This window comes from Cherax quadricarinatus, chromosome 55 (assembly GCF_038502225.1).
Source record: "Cherax quadricarinatus isolate ZL_2023a chromosome 55, ASM3850222v1, whole genome shotgun sequence".
In the NCBI taxonomy this organism is placed as follows: domain Eukaryota; kingdom Metazoa; phylum Arthropoda; class Malacostraca; order Decapoda; family Parastacidae; genus Cherax; species Cherax quadricarinatus.
The window spans coordinates 19,949,577-19,969,073 of NC_091346.1; the positions used below are offsets into that span (position 1 = coordinate 19,949,577).

Here is a 19,497-nt window from a genome sequence, read left to right on the forward strand (position 1 = left end):
GTCAGCTGATAATTTGAATGTTTATCCTGGCAATCTGAGCAGAGACTAGGAAAATGAAGATAAAAAGCAATTTAGAACTGAAAATGTCAAAACCTTAAATGCAATTCAGGGTGATAAAAGAAATTGGCACTTTCTTGTGAATTAGTTAAGCTATAGCATAAAAAAACAATGTTAATAATTTTGAGAGAGGAGGAGAAAAAAAAAAGAAAAAAAAAGGAAAAAAAAAAAAGAAAAAAAAGGAAAAAAAAAAAAAAAAAAAAAAAAAAAAGAAGCAACATACTGCATCAGAACCACAACAAAATTTTGTCACACCTTTGCTGCCCTACTGCAGGTGCACCAGTAGGATCATACGCCTTCAGATCATCATGTTTAACAAGGTGAAGGACATCTCTGCTTGCCAAGAAAAACGAAGGCAAAACAAATTTACTTAAGAACCAGTCACAACACCAAGGTTGGAACAATACATAAAAATCCATACCTTGGTGATGAAATTTTAGATGCTTTGGTTTATCTCGGCTCATTATGAAGTCACAACTGAGCCAGAGACGAAAGAAAACCAAAAGGCAGGTTAAGTAAAGAGGTAAGGAGCTCAGAAGATAGCCAGATGACAAAAATACCAGAATACAGGTCAGGCCAGTAACATTAAGTTTTAGAGAACATTAACACATAATTTGAGATATCTTACTACTACTCGCCTCCAGACCTGCTTCCTGGTATTTTCATCACCTGACCTGCCTTTGACTTTCTCCTCGCGTCTTTACCTGACCTGTATTCTGATTTTTCTTATTTACATTCATGTGCAACGTAATATTCGGTCACTAAGACCATAACATCTAAAGTTTCCTTGTCAGTGTGGGTCATTTGTAAAAAATTATATTTTTATTGTCTTCATACAAGAAAATATTAAGCACTAACATCATGTCCTGTATTGGATATGGAAAATATACAACACACTCAAATATTCATGCAAACATGCATTTTAACCCTTCTTCCATAGCCAGTTTTGTACTTTTTTAGGTAACTTATAGTTCATCATTCTCCCTCATTTGTCAAGTAATTTAGTCATATACAACCATTTTATTAAGGGAAAGCACTAAACCTGTAGGGGGGTCATACTGAGCCTGGGAATGGGAGGCAACCCAATTTGATGCAAGGAAGATATTTTGCGTAATGATACAGTTAGAGGTTAAAGACAGATGAGCCACAGGGATATCAGGAAGTACTTTTTCAGTCTCAGGGTGGTCAGAAAGTGGAATGATCTTGGTGAGAAGTAGTGGAGGCAGGCTCCATACATAGCTTTAAGAGTTGGTATGATAAGGTCTATAAAGATAGGAGTGAATCTCTCAATGGTAAGGTGAGAGGCAGAGTCAGGAGCTGCGGTTTAGCCCCTGCAGCCACATATAGTTGAGTACATACAAAATGCACACAGACCATACCACAGGCGGGGCTTGAACCCGTGGGTTCAAGGCCCGCTCATGGTATGGTTTGTTTGCAATCATGTCATTATGATTTCACAAGTCAAAATACACACAGGCCAGGTACCCAATTTATATATTCAAATAATTTACTGGAGTGAGAGATACGAGACAAAAAAGGAATAAAACCAATGAAAAGGAAGGAGCACTGTTAAGTGCAATTACCAAACTTTGTCAACACCCAATGTTCATGACTAACTGTCAGATTTAAGAAATATTAGAAATTTAAAGGAAGAAATCTCTAAGAGGATATTAGATAATTTCCTGCCTTATTAGCACAGCTTCAACCCTGTGACTGTTTTGGTCATATATATACGTCTTATGAGCCAGTGTTTCGGACGTATATATACTCAATATTTCTAGGTGTTAAGTTGCTAAATGCTGTAAAGAGTTTTTATGAGGATAGTGAGGCTCAGGTTAGGGTGTGTAGAAGAGAGGGAGACTACTTCCCAGTAAAAGTAGGTCTTAGACAGGGATGTGTAATGTCACCATGGTTGTTGAATATATTTATAGATGGGGTTGTAAAAGAAGTAAATGCTAGGGTGTTCGGGAGAGGGGTGGGATTAAATTATGGGGAAACAAATACAAAATGGGAAGGGACACAGCTGCTTTTTGCTGATGATACTGTGCTCATGGGAGATTCTAAAGAAAAATTGCAAAGGTTAGTGGAGTAGTTTGGGAGTGTGTGTAAAGGTAGAAAGTTGAAAGTGAACATAGAAAAGAGTAAGGTGATGAGGGTATCAAATGATTTAGATAAAGAAAAATTGAATATCAAATTGGGGAGGAGTACTATGGAAGAAGTGAATGTTCTCAGATATTTGAGAGTTGACGTGTCGGCGGATGGATTTATGAAGGATGAGGTTAATCATAGAATTGATGAGGGAAAAAAGTTGAGTGTTGTGTTGAGGTATATTTGGAGACAAAAAACGTTATCTATGGAGGCAAAGAAGGGAATGTATGAAAGTATAGTAGTACCAACACTCTTATATGGGTGGGAAGCTTGGGTTGTGAATGCAGCAGAGAGGAGGTGGTTGGAGGCAGTGGAGATGTCCTGTCTAAGGGCAATGTGTGGTGTAAATATTATGCAGAAAATTCAGAGTGTGGAAATTAGGAGAAGGTGTGGAGTTAATAAAGGTATTAGTCAGAGGGCTGAAGAGGGGTTGCTGAGGTGGTTTGGTCATTTAGAGAGAATAGATCAAAGTAGAATGACATGGAGAGAGTATAAATCTGTAGGGGAAGGAAGGCGGGGTAGGGGTCGTCCTCGAAAAGGTTGGAGGGAGGGGGTAAAGGAGGTTTTGTGGGCGAGGGGCCTGGACTTCCAGCAAGCGTGCGTGAGCATGTTAGATAGGAGTGGATGGAGACAAATGGTATTTGGGACCTGACGATCTGTTGGAGTGTGAGCAGGGTAATATTTAGTGAAGGGATTCAGGGAAACTGGTTATTTTTATATAGCCGGACTTGAGCCCTGGAAATGGGAAGTACAATGCCTGCACTCTAAAGGAGGGGTTCGGGATATTGGCAGTTTGGAAGGATATGTTGTGTATCTTTATAGGTATATGCTTCTAAGCTGTTGTGTTCTGAGCACCTCTGCAAAAACAGTGATTATGTGTGAGTGAGGTGAAAGTGTTGAATGATGATGTAAGTATTTTCTTTTTTTTTTTCTTTTTGGGTCACCCTGCCTAGGTGGGAGACGGCCGACTTGTTAAAAAAAAAAAAAAAATCTAGCGGCTTCAAATCAAGCAGGAGAAAGGTGGTAGGCCCACATGTGAGAGAATGGGTCTGTGTGGTCAGTGTGCACTGTATGAAAAAATCTTTTAGCACGCAGTGCATGAGAAAAAAAAAAAAACTCCGACCGTGTTTTTGGATTAAAACGCCGACTCTGAGGTGTATTTTCTTATAGTATTTATGGTTGTATTCTCATTTTCTTGGTCTCATTTCATAGAATGGAAAACATAGTACAGAAATAGAGATGATTCTGATTAGTTTCACGATGAAAACGACCTTGAAATTGAGCTCAAATTAGCGGAAATGTTTGATTTTTACCAATGTTCAAGAGTAAGCAAATCACACCACACGTCCAATACACGTCAACTGGGGAGTCAAATATTCTTTCACTAGTGCACTGATATTATTTATACCATTTTTACAATAATGCAGTAGTCTGTATAGCAGTAAATCTTCTATTTATTGTGTGAATAAAAAATCAAAATAGAAAGCAAGAGTAATAAAAGAGGGGCCTAGAGACATGACTAATAAACAGAGATGTTATTTTAGTGCTAAGAATGTCTGTTGTTTATTCTGGACCCTATTTTGAAATTGGCATCTTTTTTAATTTGCGTGAAATTGGCCAAATTGGCAATTTCTGACCACTTTATTGGGTAGTTGAAATCGGTAAATGGGCAGTTTCTTGTACTCATTTTATAGAAAAAAATGGAGTTCTAAAGAAATAGCTATGAGTTTGGTCGACAAACAATGGAATTGGCCAAAAATAGGGTTCAAAGTCGGCAACATCGCCGATGTGTATATATTGCCAAGATGGCTAACTTTGCGGGAGTGCAATTCCATAAGTTTTCGATCAAATTTCATACTCTTGGTGTCATTACCATCGGGAAAAGATTCTCTATCATTTCATAAGAATTTTTTTTTTTTTTCCAAAAATTTTTCGACATAGAATGAGTTTCAGAAAGGGGCTTGCGACAGTCAAAGGATTAATGGCTATGTAGGCCTACAGGTTGCAGATAGCAACAGCCTTACAAATCAGGTAATCATTTTACAGCTATATCTGCTGGATAGGGGCTGTCCTAGGAAAGGTTGGAGGGAGAGGGTAAATGAGGTTTTGTGGGCAAGAGGGCTTCGACTTCCAGCAAGTGTGCTTGAGCATGTTAGATAGAAGTGAATGGAGATGAATGGTTTATGGGACCTGATGAGCTGTTGGAGTGTGAGCAGGGTAATATTTTGTGAAGGGATTCGGGGAAACCAGTTAGCAGGACTTGAGTCCTAGAGGTGGGAAGTACAATGTCTGCACTTTAAAGGAGGGGTTTGGGATATTATCTATTTGGAGTGACATCTAAACTGTCGTATCTGAGTGCCTCTGCAAAGACAGTGATTATGTATGAATGATGGTGAAAGTGTTGATGAAAGTTTTTTTTTTTCTTTTTGGGTTTTCCTTTCTTTTTGGGTCACCCTGCCTCGGTGGGATATGGCTGATGTGCTAAAAAAAAAAAAAAAAAAAAAAAAAAATCTGTCTTTCTTCTTTCTCACCCTCCCTACTCCTCCCTATTTTTCCAACCCCATATGATGCTGACTTAGGTCTTGTACATTAAGTCTGTTTTCCAATATTTGGCAGAGAAAATGGAGTAAGTTTGCAAAATTAAGTCTTAACTTCAGACTAGCCCTTACTTTCATTAATCCTCCATTAAGTTAGAAAAGAGACTAGAAATTTTTTGTGGTCTACCGACTAGCAATTTTGGTTCAAAATCTCCAGTGACATCTTTGTCAGTATAGCCAGTATAAATGTCAGATCTGTTTATGAGTAGATAAAGTCAACTTCTTTCTTCTTTCAACAAACCGGCCGTATCCCACCAAGACAGGGTGGCCTCCCCTCCAAAAAAATTTTTTTTTTTAATTTATTAATTTATACAGGAGAAGGGGTTACTAGCCCCTTGCTCCTGGCATTTTAGTCGCCTCTTACAACACGCATGGCTTACGGAGGAAGAATTCTGTTCCACTTTCCCATGGAGATAAGAGGAAATAAACAAGAACAAGAACTAGAAAGAATATAGAAAAAAAAAAGAGGGGTGTGTGTATATATATGCTTGTACATGTATGTGTAGTATGACCTAAGTGTAAGTAGAAGTAGCAAGACGTACCAGCAATCCTGCCATCATGTAAAACAATTACAGGCTTTCGTTTTACACTCACTTGGCAGCATGGTAGTACCTCCCTGGGTGGTTGCTGTCTATCAACTTACTATCTACATAAAGTCAACTGTGTGGGCAAAATGTAGTCAATAAAGGATTGCATTATACTGCATTGGTGTCCATTTTTCCATAGTCAGTATATAATCTCTTAATGGTTTTTCTACATGCTGAATGGATTATTGCTAGTGAACCATTCTGATAATGATACTTTGCATTTATCATGCTCAATGCCTATAGAATACAACATTACCATATGAATTAGATAAATAATACAAGAGAAAAAATGACAGACTGTATGAATTTACCTGTTAGTGATAATCTTGGCCTCAGCATGTGTAGACAACAAGAGTTCAGATGATCCATCACCAGGATACGTCAGTCTCAAAGATTCAAATACCTGACAATAGAAAAATGTTTATAAGGTGAGGATATTACAGCAAGAGAGATAATCTGATAGTGATGTCAGCACACTTCTGGAAAGATGGCAACTGAGCGTATGCTGGTAAATGTTTTCTTTGAGTCACCCTGCCTTGGCAGGAAACAGCATTGAGTAAAAAAATATACATATACATTTTTTTTTAACATGTCGGCCATCTCCCACCAAGGCAGGGTGACCCAAAAAAGAAAAACACTTTCACCATCATTCAACACTTTCACGATCATTCACGCATAATCACTGTCTTTGCAGAGGTGCCCAGATATAACAGTTTAGATATCACTCCAAACAGCCAATATCCCAAACCCCTCCTTTAACCCTTAACCCTTAAACTGTCCAAACGTAAATCTACGTTTTCACCTGTAGCGCTTCAACCTTGATTTTCCCCATAAGAAAGAATGTAAAAAAATGTAGATCTATGTTTGGAGTGCTACGCGAACGAACGTAGATCTACGTTTGGACAGTTTAAGGGTTAAACTGTCCAAACGTAGCTCTACATTTGTACTGCTAGCGCTGCAAACGTAGATCTACATTTGTACTGCTAGCGCTCCAAACGTAGCTCTATGTTTGTACCGCTAGTGCTCCAAATGTAGCTCTACGTTTGTACTGCTAGCGCTCCAAACATAGATCTACGTTTTATTTTTCCTGCCTCCAAATTTGGCACAATTGGCCTAAGATGCCTGGTCAGTACAGAATGGGTCTTAACACTCGGTGTGTGCAATATTAAAAAAATCTGAGACCACTTAGTACCTTGTGGGAGCACCAGTTCAATTGAGTGCCAGCTCGAGCAAACACCAGGGATTCACTGATGTGATGTCATGTCATATTAACACTCCCATTTTAAGAAGAAAGTGATGATGACCCAGAGTTTAGTGGCTCTGAGATGGACGTGATTACAAGTGGTTGAGGAAACATCAAAAACCTCGACAATAACCCACGTGCAACATCTTTTCATTTCTGATACCACTGGTAGTGTCATCCTGCCAGAATGTGCAATAACCTATGCCCTAAGTAAAGAGCAATGATTCTGGAACATGTGTAATATGTATTCGGCAGGTTGGCTGGCTGGGTAGCCGACTGGCTGGCTGACTGACTTTGGCTGTCTTTCTGTCTGTGTCTGTCTGTCTGTCTCTCACAGGTACACAAGTACAATTATACAGTGTAAATTACCTAGGATAACCCAAAAATTCCAGGCAAAGTCCTATATAGTGCTTGTAGATATAAGGCATAATAAGCACGATTCATGTAATACGCATTTTTACTTTCCCAGGAATCAGGGAGTGGCTCGTAAACCTGTTGGTTTACGAGCCGCTCCCTGAGACAGAAACAAGCAGACAGAAAGACAGATACACACAGGCAGACAAAGACAGACAAGCAGAGCTAGACAGACAGATAAGCAGAGCTAGACAGACAATGTTTGTGTGTAACAGTGAAAACAAATAAAGCCAGGGTTCCCTGGAGCAGTGCACGTTCATCCAGTGTCACTGCACTGTCAGCAGTTTACTGATACTCGGAATAACACCACACTTCAAGTAGTTTCATACATACTCCAGCATGTATAAAACATTGCTGAGACCTATATTTCTAGACAATAGTAAATGACCAAGGCAAGTGAAAATGTTCACCTGTCAGTGTGTTTGTGACTATCTGAGTACTGTTTCAGTACCTAATATTAGTGTCAGAATAAAGACTGGCTATGAAATCACAAGAACTATTATAATTATCAGAACATAAAAAAAAAAAAAAAAAAAAAAAAAAAAAAAAAAAAAAAAAAAAAAAAAAAAAAAAAAAAAAGGTATATTGGCAACACTTCTGCAAGAGGCAGGACTCAATGTTGATGTCAGGTGAGCATCCAGTGCCAACTTCATGGTCTTATATCTCGGCAAGTACTGATTCCAAATTTTTTTCTTTTTGGTCTTATTACACACACAAAATTGCCCTCTTTAAACGAATGAATGAATGAAAAAAAAAAAAAAAAAAAAAAAAAAAAAAAAAAAAAAAAGCATTCGGAGCGCTGGGTGAGTGAACTTAAATCTACGTTTAGACAGTTTAAGGGTTAAAGTGCAAGTGGTGAGTGGTGTGTTGAGGTATATGTGGAGTCAAAAAACGTTATCTATGGAGGCAAAGAAGGGAATGTATGAAAGTATAGTATTACCAACACTCTTATATGGGTGTGAAGCTTGGGTTGTGAATGCAGCAGCGAGGAGACGGTTGGAGGCAGTGGAGATGTCCTGTTTAAGGGCAATGTGTGGTGTAAATATTATGCAGAAAATTCGGAGTGTGGAAATTAGGAAAAGGTGTGGAGTTAATAAAAGTATTAGTCAGAGGGCAGAAGAGGGGTTGTTGAGGTGGTTTGGTCATTTAGAGAGAATGGATCAAAGTAGAATGACATGGAAAGCATATAAATCTATAGGTGAAGGAAGGCGGGGTAGGGGTTGTCCTCGAAAGGGTTGGAGAGAGGGGGTAAAGGAGGTTTTGTGGGCAAGGGGCTTGGACTTCCAGCAAGTGTGCGTGAGCATGTTAGATAGGAGTGAATGGAGACGAATGGTACTTGGGACCTGACGATCTGTTGGAGTGTGAGCAGGGTAATATTTAGTGAAGGGATTCAGGGAAACCGGTTATTTTCATATAGTTGGAGTTGAGTCCTGGAAATGGGAAGTACAATGCCTACACTTTAAAGGAGGGGTTTGGGATATTGGCAGTTTGGAGGGATATGTTGTGTATCTTTACATGTGTATGCTTCTAAACTGTTGTATTCTGAGCACCTCTGCAAAAACAGTGATAATGTGCGAGTGTGGTGAAAGTGTTGAATGATGATGAAAGCATTTTCTTTTTGGGGATTTTCTTTCTTTTTTGGGTCACCCTGCCTCGGTGGGAGACGGCCGACTTGTTAAAAAAAAAAAAAATATAGATTAATTATAGTTTTGCATACACAACAAATATAGTGTTCAATTATGCATTAATAAATTTAAATAAACATATAAAATAACATTTTACTTACCTTTATTGAAGACTGGTGATGGCATATGGAAGATAGAGAGGAGGAGAGAGGAAGTTGGGGTTAGTGTTTGGAAGGAGAATCCCCCTCCATGAGTTCTTCAGGTATCAAAGCCCTCTCTGGGGTTACTTCCCTTCTCTGTCTTTTAATGCCACTAGGACCAGTTTGAAAGTCACTGGGCCCCTGTCTCACAAAATATCTGTCCACAGTCCTCTGTTTCTGGTGCCTCTTTAAAATTTCCCTGTAACGAGACATGGTTCTGTCACTGAACTTGTTGCAAAGATGGCTTGTTTCAGCTTGCTCAGGGTGGTACTTCTCCACAAACATTTAGACATCATTCCACTTCCGTATTATTTACTTCTTCACATCTATGGTGTTTCTCACTTTCTTTACCACAGGGGTACCACTAGCAAGTTTCTTTGGGCCCATTGTAGCTTATTTCAAAGTCCCACAAGCACTAAACACAATGAAATAATCTTAAAATGTTTGAATGAGAGCGCAGGTTAGTGCTCACTCAAGCATCAACAAAACCAGACTGGCTCACGGTGCCTGCGTGGGGACGCGGACTGCTGGACAGGTCTGGTACCCGGCAGTTCGAAAATAGGGGCGAGTTCGATAATAGGGACAAAGTTGCTTAAAAAAAAGGGTTCTATTTTCGAAGAGTTCAATAAACGATATGTTCAAAATTTGAGGTTCCACTGTATACCAGAAATGTTATAAATGGTGCAAAGGTGACACTAATACAATATCGAGGATGGTCGACACAAACCCATTATGATTATAGCACGCTCCTCACTTAGCGACGAATTCATTTAATGATGTGGTCTTAGGAAAAGAACTCCGTCAATAAGCGAGGAAACTGTATTACTAATTTTTAATTTGGAGATTTGAAAACAAAGATTGGATCTTGCAAGGGACCCCTCACAGAGCAGGACCCACCAAAACGACCAGTGGAGAATAACTGTCACTGCAAGGAAAGCTTCAAGTTAAACAGCAGGTTCTGTTATAGAGAAGGTATGTAAAGTAAGGTACGAATATAGACTCACACAATACTTCGGCGTTTGCTACAAGATATGAAGAATCAAGAAATATAGACAAGTGAATAATACATACCCTGATTTCTAACTTGTCTGTAAGAACAGCATTATCCATAACCTGGAAGTCAGGATGGCTTATAGGAACACCAGGTTTCACTTTAAGTGTCACAGAGACTCGTCCTGGTCGTTCAGCTTTCAATCTGACAATACCATTATTTTCTTTAGTTTCCTGCAGCCCATTCTGAAAAGTAATGTAATTTTCATCATTAAATAACTTTAAAAGTGGATTAATGGTTGAAGTTTAAACAAGATACCAAACAAGAACATGTATGGTAGCAATACACATTGCAAGACCAAAATAGAGTACTACAGTAATTATTTTTAAATTAATAAAAATGAAAATAATTCACCTAGGTAGTAGGTTGGTAGACAGCAACCGCCCAGGGAGGTACTACCGTCCTGCCAAGCAAGTGTAAAACAAAAGCCTGTAATTGTCCGACATGATGGTAGGATTTCTGGTGTCTTTTGTCTGTCTCATAAACATGCAAGATTTCAGGTATGTCTTGCTACTTCTCCTTACACTTAGGTCACACTACACATACATGTACAAGTATATATATACACACCCCTCTGGGTTTCCTTCTATTTTCTTTCTAGTTCTTGTTCTTGTTTATTTCCTCTTATCTCCATGGGGAAGTGGAACAGAATTCTTTCTCCGTAAGCCATGCGTGTTGTAAGAGGTGACTAAAATGCCGGGAGCAAGGGGCTAGTAACCCCTTCTCCTGTATAAATTACTAAATTTAAAAAGAGAAGCTTTGGTTTTTCTTTTTGGGCCACCCTGCCTTGGTGGGATACGGCAGGTTTGTTGAAAGAAGAAAAAGAAAATAATTCAAGTGCACACTGGATAAATCACAATTAACTATACATACAATTAAGAGTGGAGTGGAGAAGAATAGTCTTTAGGATTTGACATGCTGTTTGAGTAAGCAAGATAAAATTTATGAAGGGATTCAAGGAAACCAGTTAACTGGACAGAGTCCTAGAGGAGGTAGTACAGTGCCTTCACTCTGAAGAAAAGAGAGGGATGCTGTGGTTTAAAAATGGTCATTTGAACTATGATGTCTGCACAATAGGAGAGCTAATGAATGATAGTGAATGTCATTTTAGGTCACTCAACCTTTGTAGAAGACAGCCGAAGTGGTAAAAAATTAAACAAATTTCAGTATACATAAAGTGATCTACAGCACAAACTTTTAAAAAAATATATATATATTTTTAATGCATCATATACATAAACTTCTTACTCAACTCACCTTATTATAAATTCCTATGAATGAAGCAATTTGTTTGTTGTTAATTGACCACTCAAAGAGCAATGGTGGAACAGCTGTAGCATATGCTAAAGGATTCAAATGGTCTTCACTCCCAAGGGCATATAGTGGCATTGTTGTCCCAGTCTCCAAGTGGGTGAGCGGTGCATAAATACGAACTTTTTCAAAAGGAATTACATTGATTATCGCCACATCCTGCGTGAAAAAAAAAAAATTAAATCTCTGCACATACAGATAAAAGTTACTGGTAATTCAACACAAAAGTAAGTTTCAGGACTCCTGCTACTACAGAAATATTTCAGTGAAGATGAAGATGCTACATGTTTGCCTAGACTTGCTATATATAGGTTGAGAATAAACAGGAGCGGGAGGACAGAGCTGCCCTATGCTTAATTCATGTCATTTCTTATAGGGGAAAAGAAGATAAATGTGGTAATGGCTGGTATAACAGGAAAATTTAAATAGATGATTACTGTAGCAATAACCTGGTACATGAAATCATACATAAATACTGCTAGCAAATATAAAAGTAAAATGAGATCATAAACATGAAGAAATGCATGCCTAAAAAACATTAATTACTGCATATACAATACTTTATATACTCACCTATTTGTGCTTGCAGGGGGTGACTCCCAGGTCCTTGCCCTGCCTCTTATTTTTTCACTCTTCAGATTCACTGTCTTAGCCTCATGGGCCCTACCGTACCTGCTCTTCAAACTACGTATGGAACCTGCCTCACCAAGATCAATAAGCCTGAGAGTTGAGCAGTACAAAAAATGGTGTTGGTTCAGTCCTGTCTGATAATCCTGAGATAATACTACCATTTCCTAATGGATACCTCACTGCCTCTGATGGGTAATGACAAAAAATATAAGTTTCCTTAATCATATTTTCAGGCTCAGAGGTGTGATGGGTAGGGTCATGTTTGAACTGGGTGTTAGTGATGAGAAGGTTTACATGGAGGTAATGTGGAGAATATTAAGAGATTTGATAAGCCTGTTATCTTTTCATATGCTGAGTCTCTGAGGGTAGCAGCATTTTGAGTTTTGTTCTACCTGGGTGTAGAGGATTGTAGATTAGAGTTTGCCACTGGGGAAAAAGATATTTTTTGTTTTGGTCTCTCTATATTCATCTTATCTTCTCTAGGTTTTTCCAATGTTTTTTTCCAAAACCAATAATATTTGAGCTCAGTTTCAAGCCATTTCCAGTGCTAAAACCAATCAAAATCATCTCTATTTCTGTAATATGTCTTCCATTCTATCAAATGAGACCAAGAAATCGCAAATACAACTATAAAAAACATATGAAAAAACACTGCAAAGTTGCTGTTTTAATCGAAAAATCATGATTTCAGTTTTTTTCTCATTATACACAGTGTGCTGCAGGATCTGTTTTATGTGGTGCACACATACCACATAGATGTATTCTCTCATATCTAGGCCCAAATGTACCACTCACAGTTTATCAGAGTGAGCTGAGCTCATGGCGTAGATCTACGGTTTGGACACTCACCGTAAAGCCGTAGATCTACGGGACAGACCCTGAAAGGGTTAATAATGAAGAATAATTTCAGAGCTTTTATAATAAAGATTCTTTATAGCTATGAAGTCTCTTAAATTTGCATTTATCCAACAATCTACAGATTACACACACTTTCCCCACTATGCCTATATCTTGCAGGTCTTTTCCATCCTGGGTACCTTATATTGGCATTTACTTTCCAGAGCACCTTATATGATCCTTTCAAGGTACCATATATCCTTTCCTTCCAGGGTGCCCTATAATGATCTTTTCCTTCCATGGTGCCTAATTAAAATAACTAGAAATGAATAACCACTAGCTTTCTTTTATTCCTAATTATATTTTGCCTAATAAACCACAAAATAAAAATAAAATTGATAAGAAGAAATACTCTTGAGTATGGAGATTAGAAAATTGTGTGGAATTACCAAAAGCATAATTAAGAGGGCTGAGGAGAGGTTGTTGAGGTGGTTTGGGCATTTTAAGAGGATGGAGCAGAATAGGATGATCGGGATGTATAAATCCGAGGTGGAAGTAAAAAGGGGTAGGGTTCATCCCAGGATGGGCTGGAGGGTGGGGGTAAAGGTAGTGGCTTGATTCAACTATTTTTGGTTGTAGTTGTTAGCATGTTACTGGGTGGAGAAAAGCAGTTTTACATGGACATACAGCCGAGTGTGATCAAGTTAACAATTATGAAAGAATTAAGGGAAACCAGTTAGTAGGACTTTAGTCATCAAGGGCAGTGCCTGCACTGTGAAGGAGAGATGAGGATGTCTTACATGGAGGGTCATTTAAATTGTGATGTCATCACAATGATTGAGGGAATGAGTGAATGATGGGTCACCCTACGTTGAGTGGGAGATGTCCACTGAGAAAAGTATATAGATTTTTTTTTTTTTTTAAACAAGTCGGCTGTCTCCCACTGAGGCAGGGTGACCCAAAAAAGAAAGAAAATCCCCAAAAAAGAAAATACTTTCATCATCATTCAACACTTTCACCACACTCACACATTATCACTGTTTTTGCAGAGGTGCTCAGAATACAACAGTTTAGAAGCATATACGTATAAAGATACACAACATATCCCTCCAAACTGCCAATATCCCAAACCCCTCCTTTAAAGTGCAGGCATTGTACTTCCCATTTCCAGGACTCAAGTCCGACTATATGAAAATAACCGGTTTCCCTGAATCCCTTCACTAAATATTACCCTGCTCACACTCCAACATATCGTCAGGTCCCAAGTATCATTCGTCTCCATTCACTCCTATCTAACACGCTCACGCACGCTTGCTGGAAGTCCAAGCCCCTCGCCCACAAAACCTCCTTTACCCCCTCTTTCCAACCCTTTCGAGGACGACCCCCTACCCCTCCTTCCTTCCCCTATAGATTTATATGCTTTCCATGTCATTCTACTTTGATCCATTCTCTCTAAATGACCAAACCACCTCAACAACCCCTCTTCTGCCCTCTGACTAATACTTTTATTAACTCCACACCTTCTCCTAATTTCCACACTCCGAATTTTCTGCATAATATTTACACCACATATTGCCCTTAGACAGGACATCTCCACTGCCTCCAACCATCTCCTCGCTGCTGCATTTACCACCCAAGCTTCACATCCATATAAGAGTGTTGGTACCACTATATTTTCATACAGATATACACATGTATATAATCATTAAAATATAAACATACCTGCGAATAAACAATCTTGTAACCAGTTTCTTTACCGACACTAACAGCCTGGGCAGTCAAAATTGTTGTGCCCAGGGACAGGGCAGTAACTATTCCAGCATGTGATGTACTGGCAATTGTTTCATTAGCTATTAAAAATTCTACACTTGCATCTGGGTAAGGGCCACCACTGGTTTCCACCTGAAAATATAAAAAGTGAAGCAACTCGTGCATCAAAGAATAGAGATGTTTCACTTTACATTTGTCTGTTGTATTATTATTTGTGCATGAGGGCCATTCATAAGAAGTGAAAAGTAATTAGTAATTGATGATGAACAAAACTAGTTAAACAGTTAATTTTATTTACTAATTTTCATTTTGCATTTACAGTAATTCTTATTATTTACATACCAAATTAAATCAACACAGTGATAACTGCAGATACTAAAATTGCCTAATGCTTGACCTTGTCCATATTGTTAATTATTTAACACTGTTTAAATTTGATTTAAAGTACAAGCTGAATAATTTTTTTTTTAAACATACAGTATATGATAAATTATCAGCTTATCTAAGAAAGCTAAATCCATATGTAATTTTTATGGTTCATCAGTTTAATAGCATATAATAGTTTTCATATATTCTATAACAGTATGTCATGTAAAGTAAAAGGACACAAGTGCAGCTAATGTGACATTTTATTGTGGCAACGTTTCGCTCTCCAGGAGCTTTATCAAGCCGTAACGGCTTGATAAAGCTCAATAAAATGTCACATTAGCTGCACTTGTGTCCAATTACTTTACATATTGTCAGTAATTCTACCAACTTTATTACAACAGTATGTCATGTATAATACTATACATTCTTTGCATGGTTATAAGTTCTGAAACTTCAACACTAATGTTATGATCTCACTGGGAGCTCCTCCTTGGATGGCAAACACTTATGCTAATTTTATAGTAGTTCAGAGCTAGTTCACTCTTAAACCTTTTTTTGTCATTTTTTTTTTTTGTATATACTTTACTGCTTCATGTTTTCTGGCGATTAATTTTGGTTCACAAATAATATCAGCTTATGTGTACCAAAAGGGAAAAATTTATTATTTATACTATTTTAGTAGTAAATGATTTACATCTAATTCATAAAACAAATACCTGGTAAACTGCACCAATAATTAGAGTAATATTCCGGGGTTGCAACACAAGCGGTGGAAACACTTGAATAGGTTTAGCAGGACTGTAGATCAAAGCCTCACCCAGACCACCATTGCCAGTACTGACACGCAATGTTGTGTCTCCTACATGTCGACCAGTAACCTCATACACAGCATTGCCTTCACGATTTACTCCCTGATACCTGGTGTTTAAACAGAGTATTTAAACTAACAAAATAGATACGACAAAAAAATAATTACAGTAAAACAAACTTATGAAGTTGAACCACAAATGATGTCAATATGTAATTTGTCAAAATATCCTTGCAATGAAATGTAGTAACTTTTGAAGGGGAGGACTACGCCAGAGGAATGCCTCAGTTTCAAGATCAAATGGCCCACTAAGTGGGTCACCACTGATAAGGACCCACATTGGAAGAAACTTTTTCCTGAAAAATTAAATAAATTCGTATTATAAAAGCAAGTGCAAATGAGGAGCATTAATAATTCACAGATGACTGCTGAGTTACTACCGCTACTACTACTAATAATAATAATAAAAAAAAATCTGTAGTGGAGGGAAGGTGGGGTAGGGGTTGGCCTAGGAAAGGTTGGAGGGAAAGGGGTAAAGAAGATTTCGTGTGCGAGGGGCTTGGACTTCCAGAAAGCATGCGTGAGTGTGTTAGATAGGAGCGAATGGTTTTTAGGACTTGACATGCTGCTGAAGCGTTAGCAAGGTAACAGTTATGAAGGAATAGTGGGAAACCAGCAGGCTGGACTCGAGTCCTGGAAATGGGTAGTAGTGTCTGCACGCTGAAGGAGGGGTGTTAATGTTGCAATTTTATAACTGTAGTGTAAGCACACCTCTGGCAGATAGTGATGGAGTGAATAACATTGAAAGTTTTTCTTTTTTGGGCCACCCTGTCTTGGTGGGAGATGGCCGATGTGTTAATATAGCCGGACTTGAGTCCTGGAAATGGGAAATACAATGCCTGCACTCTAAAGGAGGGGTTTGGGATATTGACAGTTTGGAGGGATATGTTGTGTATCTTTATACGTATATGCTTCTAAGCTGTTGTGTTCTGAGCACATCTGCAAAAACAGTGATTATGTGTGAGTGAGGTAAAAGAGTTGAATGAGATGAAAGTATTTTCTTTTTGGGGATTTTTTCCTTTTGGGTCACCCTGCCTCAGTGGGAGATGCGCGACTTGTAAAAAAAAAAATAATAATAATAATAATAATAATCAGTGGAGATGTCCTGTCTAAGGGCAATGTGTGGTGTAAATATTATGCAGAAAATTTGGAGTGTGGAAATTGGGAGGTGTGGAGTTAAAAGTATTAATCAGAGGGCTGAAGAGGGGTTGTTGAGGTGGTTTGGTCATTTAGAGAGAATGGATCAAAGTAGAATGACATGGAGAGCATATAAATCTGTAGGGGAAAGAAGGCGGGGTAGGGGTCGTCCTCGAAAAGGTTGGAGGGAGGGGGTAAAGGAGGTTTTGTGGGCGAGGGGCTTGGACTTCCAGCACGCATGCGCGAGCGTGTTAGATAGGAGTGAATGGAGACGAATGGTATTTGGGACCTGACGAGCTGTTGGAGTGTGAGCAGGGTAATATTTAGTGAAGGGATTCAGGGAAACCAGTTATTTTCATATAGTCGGACTTGAGTCCTGGAAATGGGAAGTACAATGCCTGCACTTTAAAGGAGGGGTTTGGAATATTGGCAGTTTGGAGGGATATGTTGTGTATCTTTATATGTATATGCTTCTAAACTGTTGTATCCTGAGCACCTCTGCGAAAACAGTGATTATGTGCGAGGTGAAAGTGTTGAATGATGATGAAAGTATTTTCTTTTTGGGGATTTTCTCTTTTTTTGGGTCACCCTGCCTCGGTGGGAGACGGCCAACTTGTTAAAAAAAAAAATAAAAAAAAGAAGAGACTTTTGTTTTTCTTATTAGATCACCCTGCCTCGGTGTGATATGGCTGGTATGACGAAAATAATAATAATAATAATAATAATAATAATAATAGAAGCAGCAGCAAGGTGTGGAAAAATAAATAAAAACCTTATATTAGAATAAATCTTACCTTGTTGTAATAATATTTGCCTGTGGATGAGGTGCCAGATTCATCAGTTTATGAGAAGGCAGTGGAAGACCTGACGAGTCTTTTACCAAAACTTCAGCCTCCAACATCCCACCCAACTCCACACGATCCACAACCAACAAGTCAAGAGAAGCAATACTGGCAATCTTGTCGAAAGAAAATAATTTAAGATGAGCTTTAGCAATCTTGTCGAAAGAAAATAATTTAAGATGAGCTTTAGCAATCTTGTAGAAAGAAAATAATTTAAGATAAGCTTTAGCTATCTATCAATGCAGAGAATATTTACTTATGCATCTGTTTATGCATGCAAAAACAAGTATTCACATTTACTCAAATTTGCAGGTAATGCAAATTCAATTAAAAGCCTCTAATGAGGGCCATTTGTTGGAAAAATATAGAATACATGTATTGGAAAATGTTATAATGGTGGCAACATATACTTTAGAGGTTCGACCTAACTAGAAAAATTATTAAAAAAAAAAAAAAAAAAAAAAAAAAATCCTTATAAAACTGTTACTTTAACCCCCTTTCTACATAAGAGTAACAAAGAATTTTGCTATTTCAATATGGTATGGCATGCTATAATGCCTAACTGTATACCAATTTTCAATTCACTTTCGAGTAGTTTAAAGAAAGAAAAAAAAGTCAGTTTCTATTAGATTTAAAGTACAGTTTGTTCTGTCCATTAATGATAAATATGCCTAGATTTAAGTTTGGGATATTGGCAGTTTGGAGGGACTTCTAAATTGTCGTATCCAAGTGTCCCAGCAAAGACAGTGATTTATGTGAGTGATGGTGAAAGTGTTGAATGATGATGAAAATATTTTTTTTTCTTTCTTTTTGGGTCACCCTACCTTGGTGGGAAAAGGCCGATGTTTCAGAAAAAAAAAAAAAAGGTCTCGATAATAATAATTGGAAAAAGCAAAAGAAACAGGTTCCAATGCCTGGAGACTACCACTGGTGTATATGCTCATACATGCATGGTTTTGTTTGCTTCTGCTATCAGATATGGTTGCTCAGCTGATTTAATGGTCAAATGTGGAATAAAGGCTGAGTTCCCGTGTTATTTAAGTTAGCACATTAAATTAGGAAAGTGTTAATAATTACAATTTAGGAATTTTACCATTACTAGATTAAAGTATTTAATTATTATATTAACTTGCTGTACTAGTGTTTGTGTTTGTAAATAAAGTAATAAATTTTAATTTTTTAACAGTTTGATTGTTTCTTTTAACCTTTATTAAATTTTGTGTACTGCCTATTTATAAATACCCCTTATTTTAAAATAAGCCCTCTTAACACCAAGTGTCTATGTGTATTAATCATAGAATTAGGCAAATACTAACTGGCTAATAAGCTGGTACATAATTACCTTGACATGTGAAGTAGCTGGCCTTTCTGCTTGTAAACATACATCAACAAGTGACACTATCAGCTCTCCGTCTGACAGAGGCTGAACCTGCAAACATCAATAGTATTGGCAACATTAATATTTTTCACAATATATTTACAGCTTATCTTCTATTAAAATTTCAAAGGTTATTTTTATAAAAATAAATTGAAATAATATACAGTACATGTTAATGGGCTAAGGGTAAATGGATGGTTCCCTCAGACCAGAAGGATGAACACTTTCCATCTCACATGCACCTTGAAGAATGTCTAGAAAATCTCACCTTCATCAACACTGTACCACCAGTTTCACAATTAGACATGTACAACACTTAGGTATCTTTACTGTGGAAATGTTTTGCCACACAGTAACTTCATCAGTCCAATTCAAAGAACAATGGCGAAGATCAGAAGGAGTTTGAGGTAATCAGTCCCTCAGCCTAGAGCTG

The 19,497-nt window shown here is 37.9% G+C and overlaps 1 protein-coding gene across 1 annotated transcript in view; it reads right to left on the reverse strand.

Annotated features, from left to right (window-relative positions):
• Positions 1–312: 312 nt before the first annotated feature.
• Positions 313–19,497, reverse strand: part of Gp210 (nucleoporin 210) — a gene marked incomplete at its 3' end in the record, with an annotated part of 78,295 nt that continues 59,110 nt past the window's right edge. The window contains 8 exon segments of the mRNA XM_070096896.1: positions 313–390; positions 5,701–5,792; positions 9,943–10,107; positions 11,180–11,392; positions 14,423–14,602; positions 15,556–15,757; positions 17,639–17,802; positions 19,029–19,115. Coding sequence (XP_069952997.1) covers positions 313–390; positions 5,701–5,792; positions 9,943–10,107; positions 11,180–11,392; positions 14,423–14,602; positions 15,556–15,757; positions 17,639–17,802; positions 19,029–19,115 — 1,181 coding nt within the window.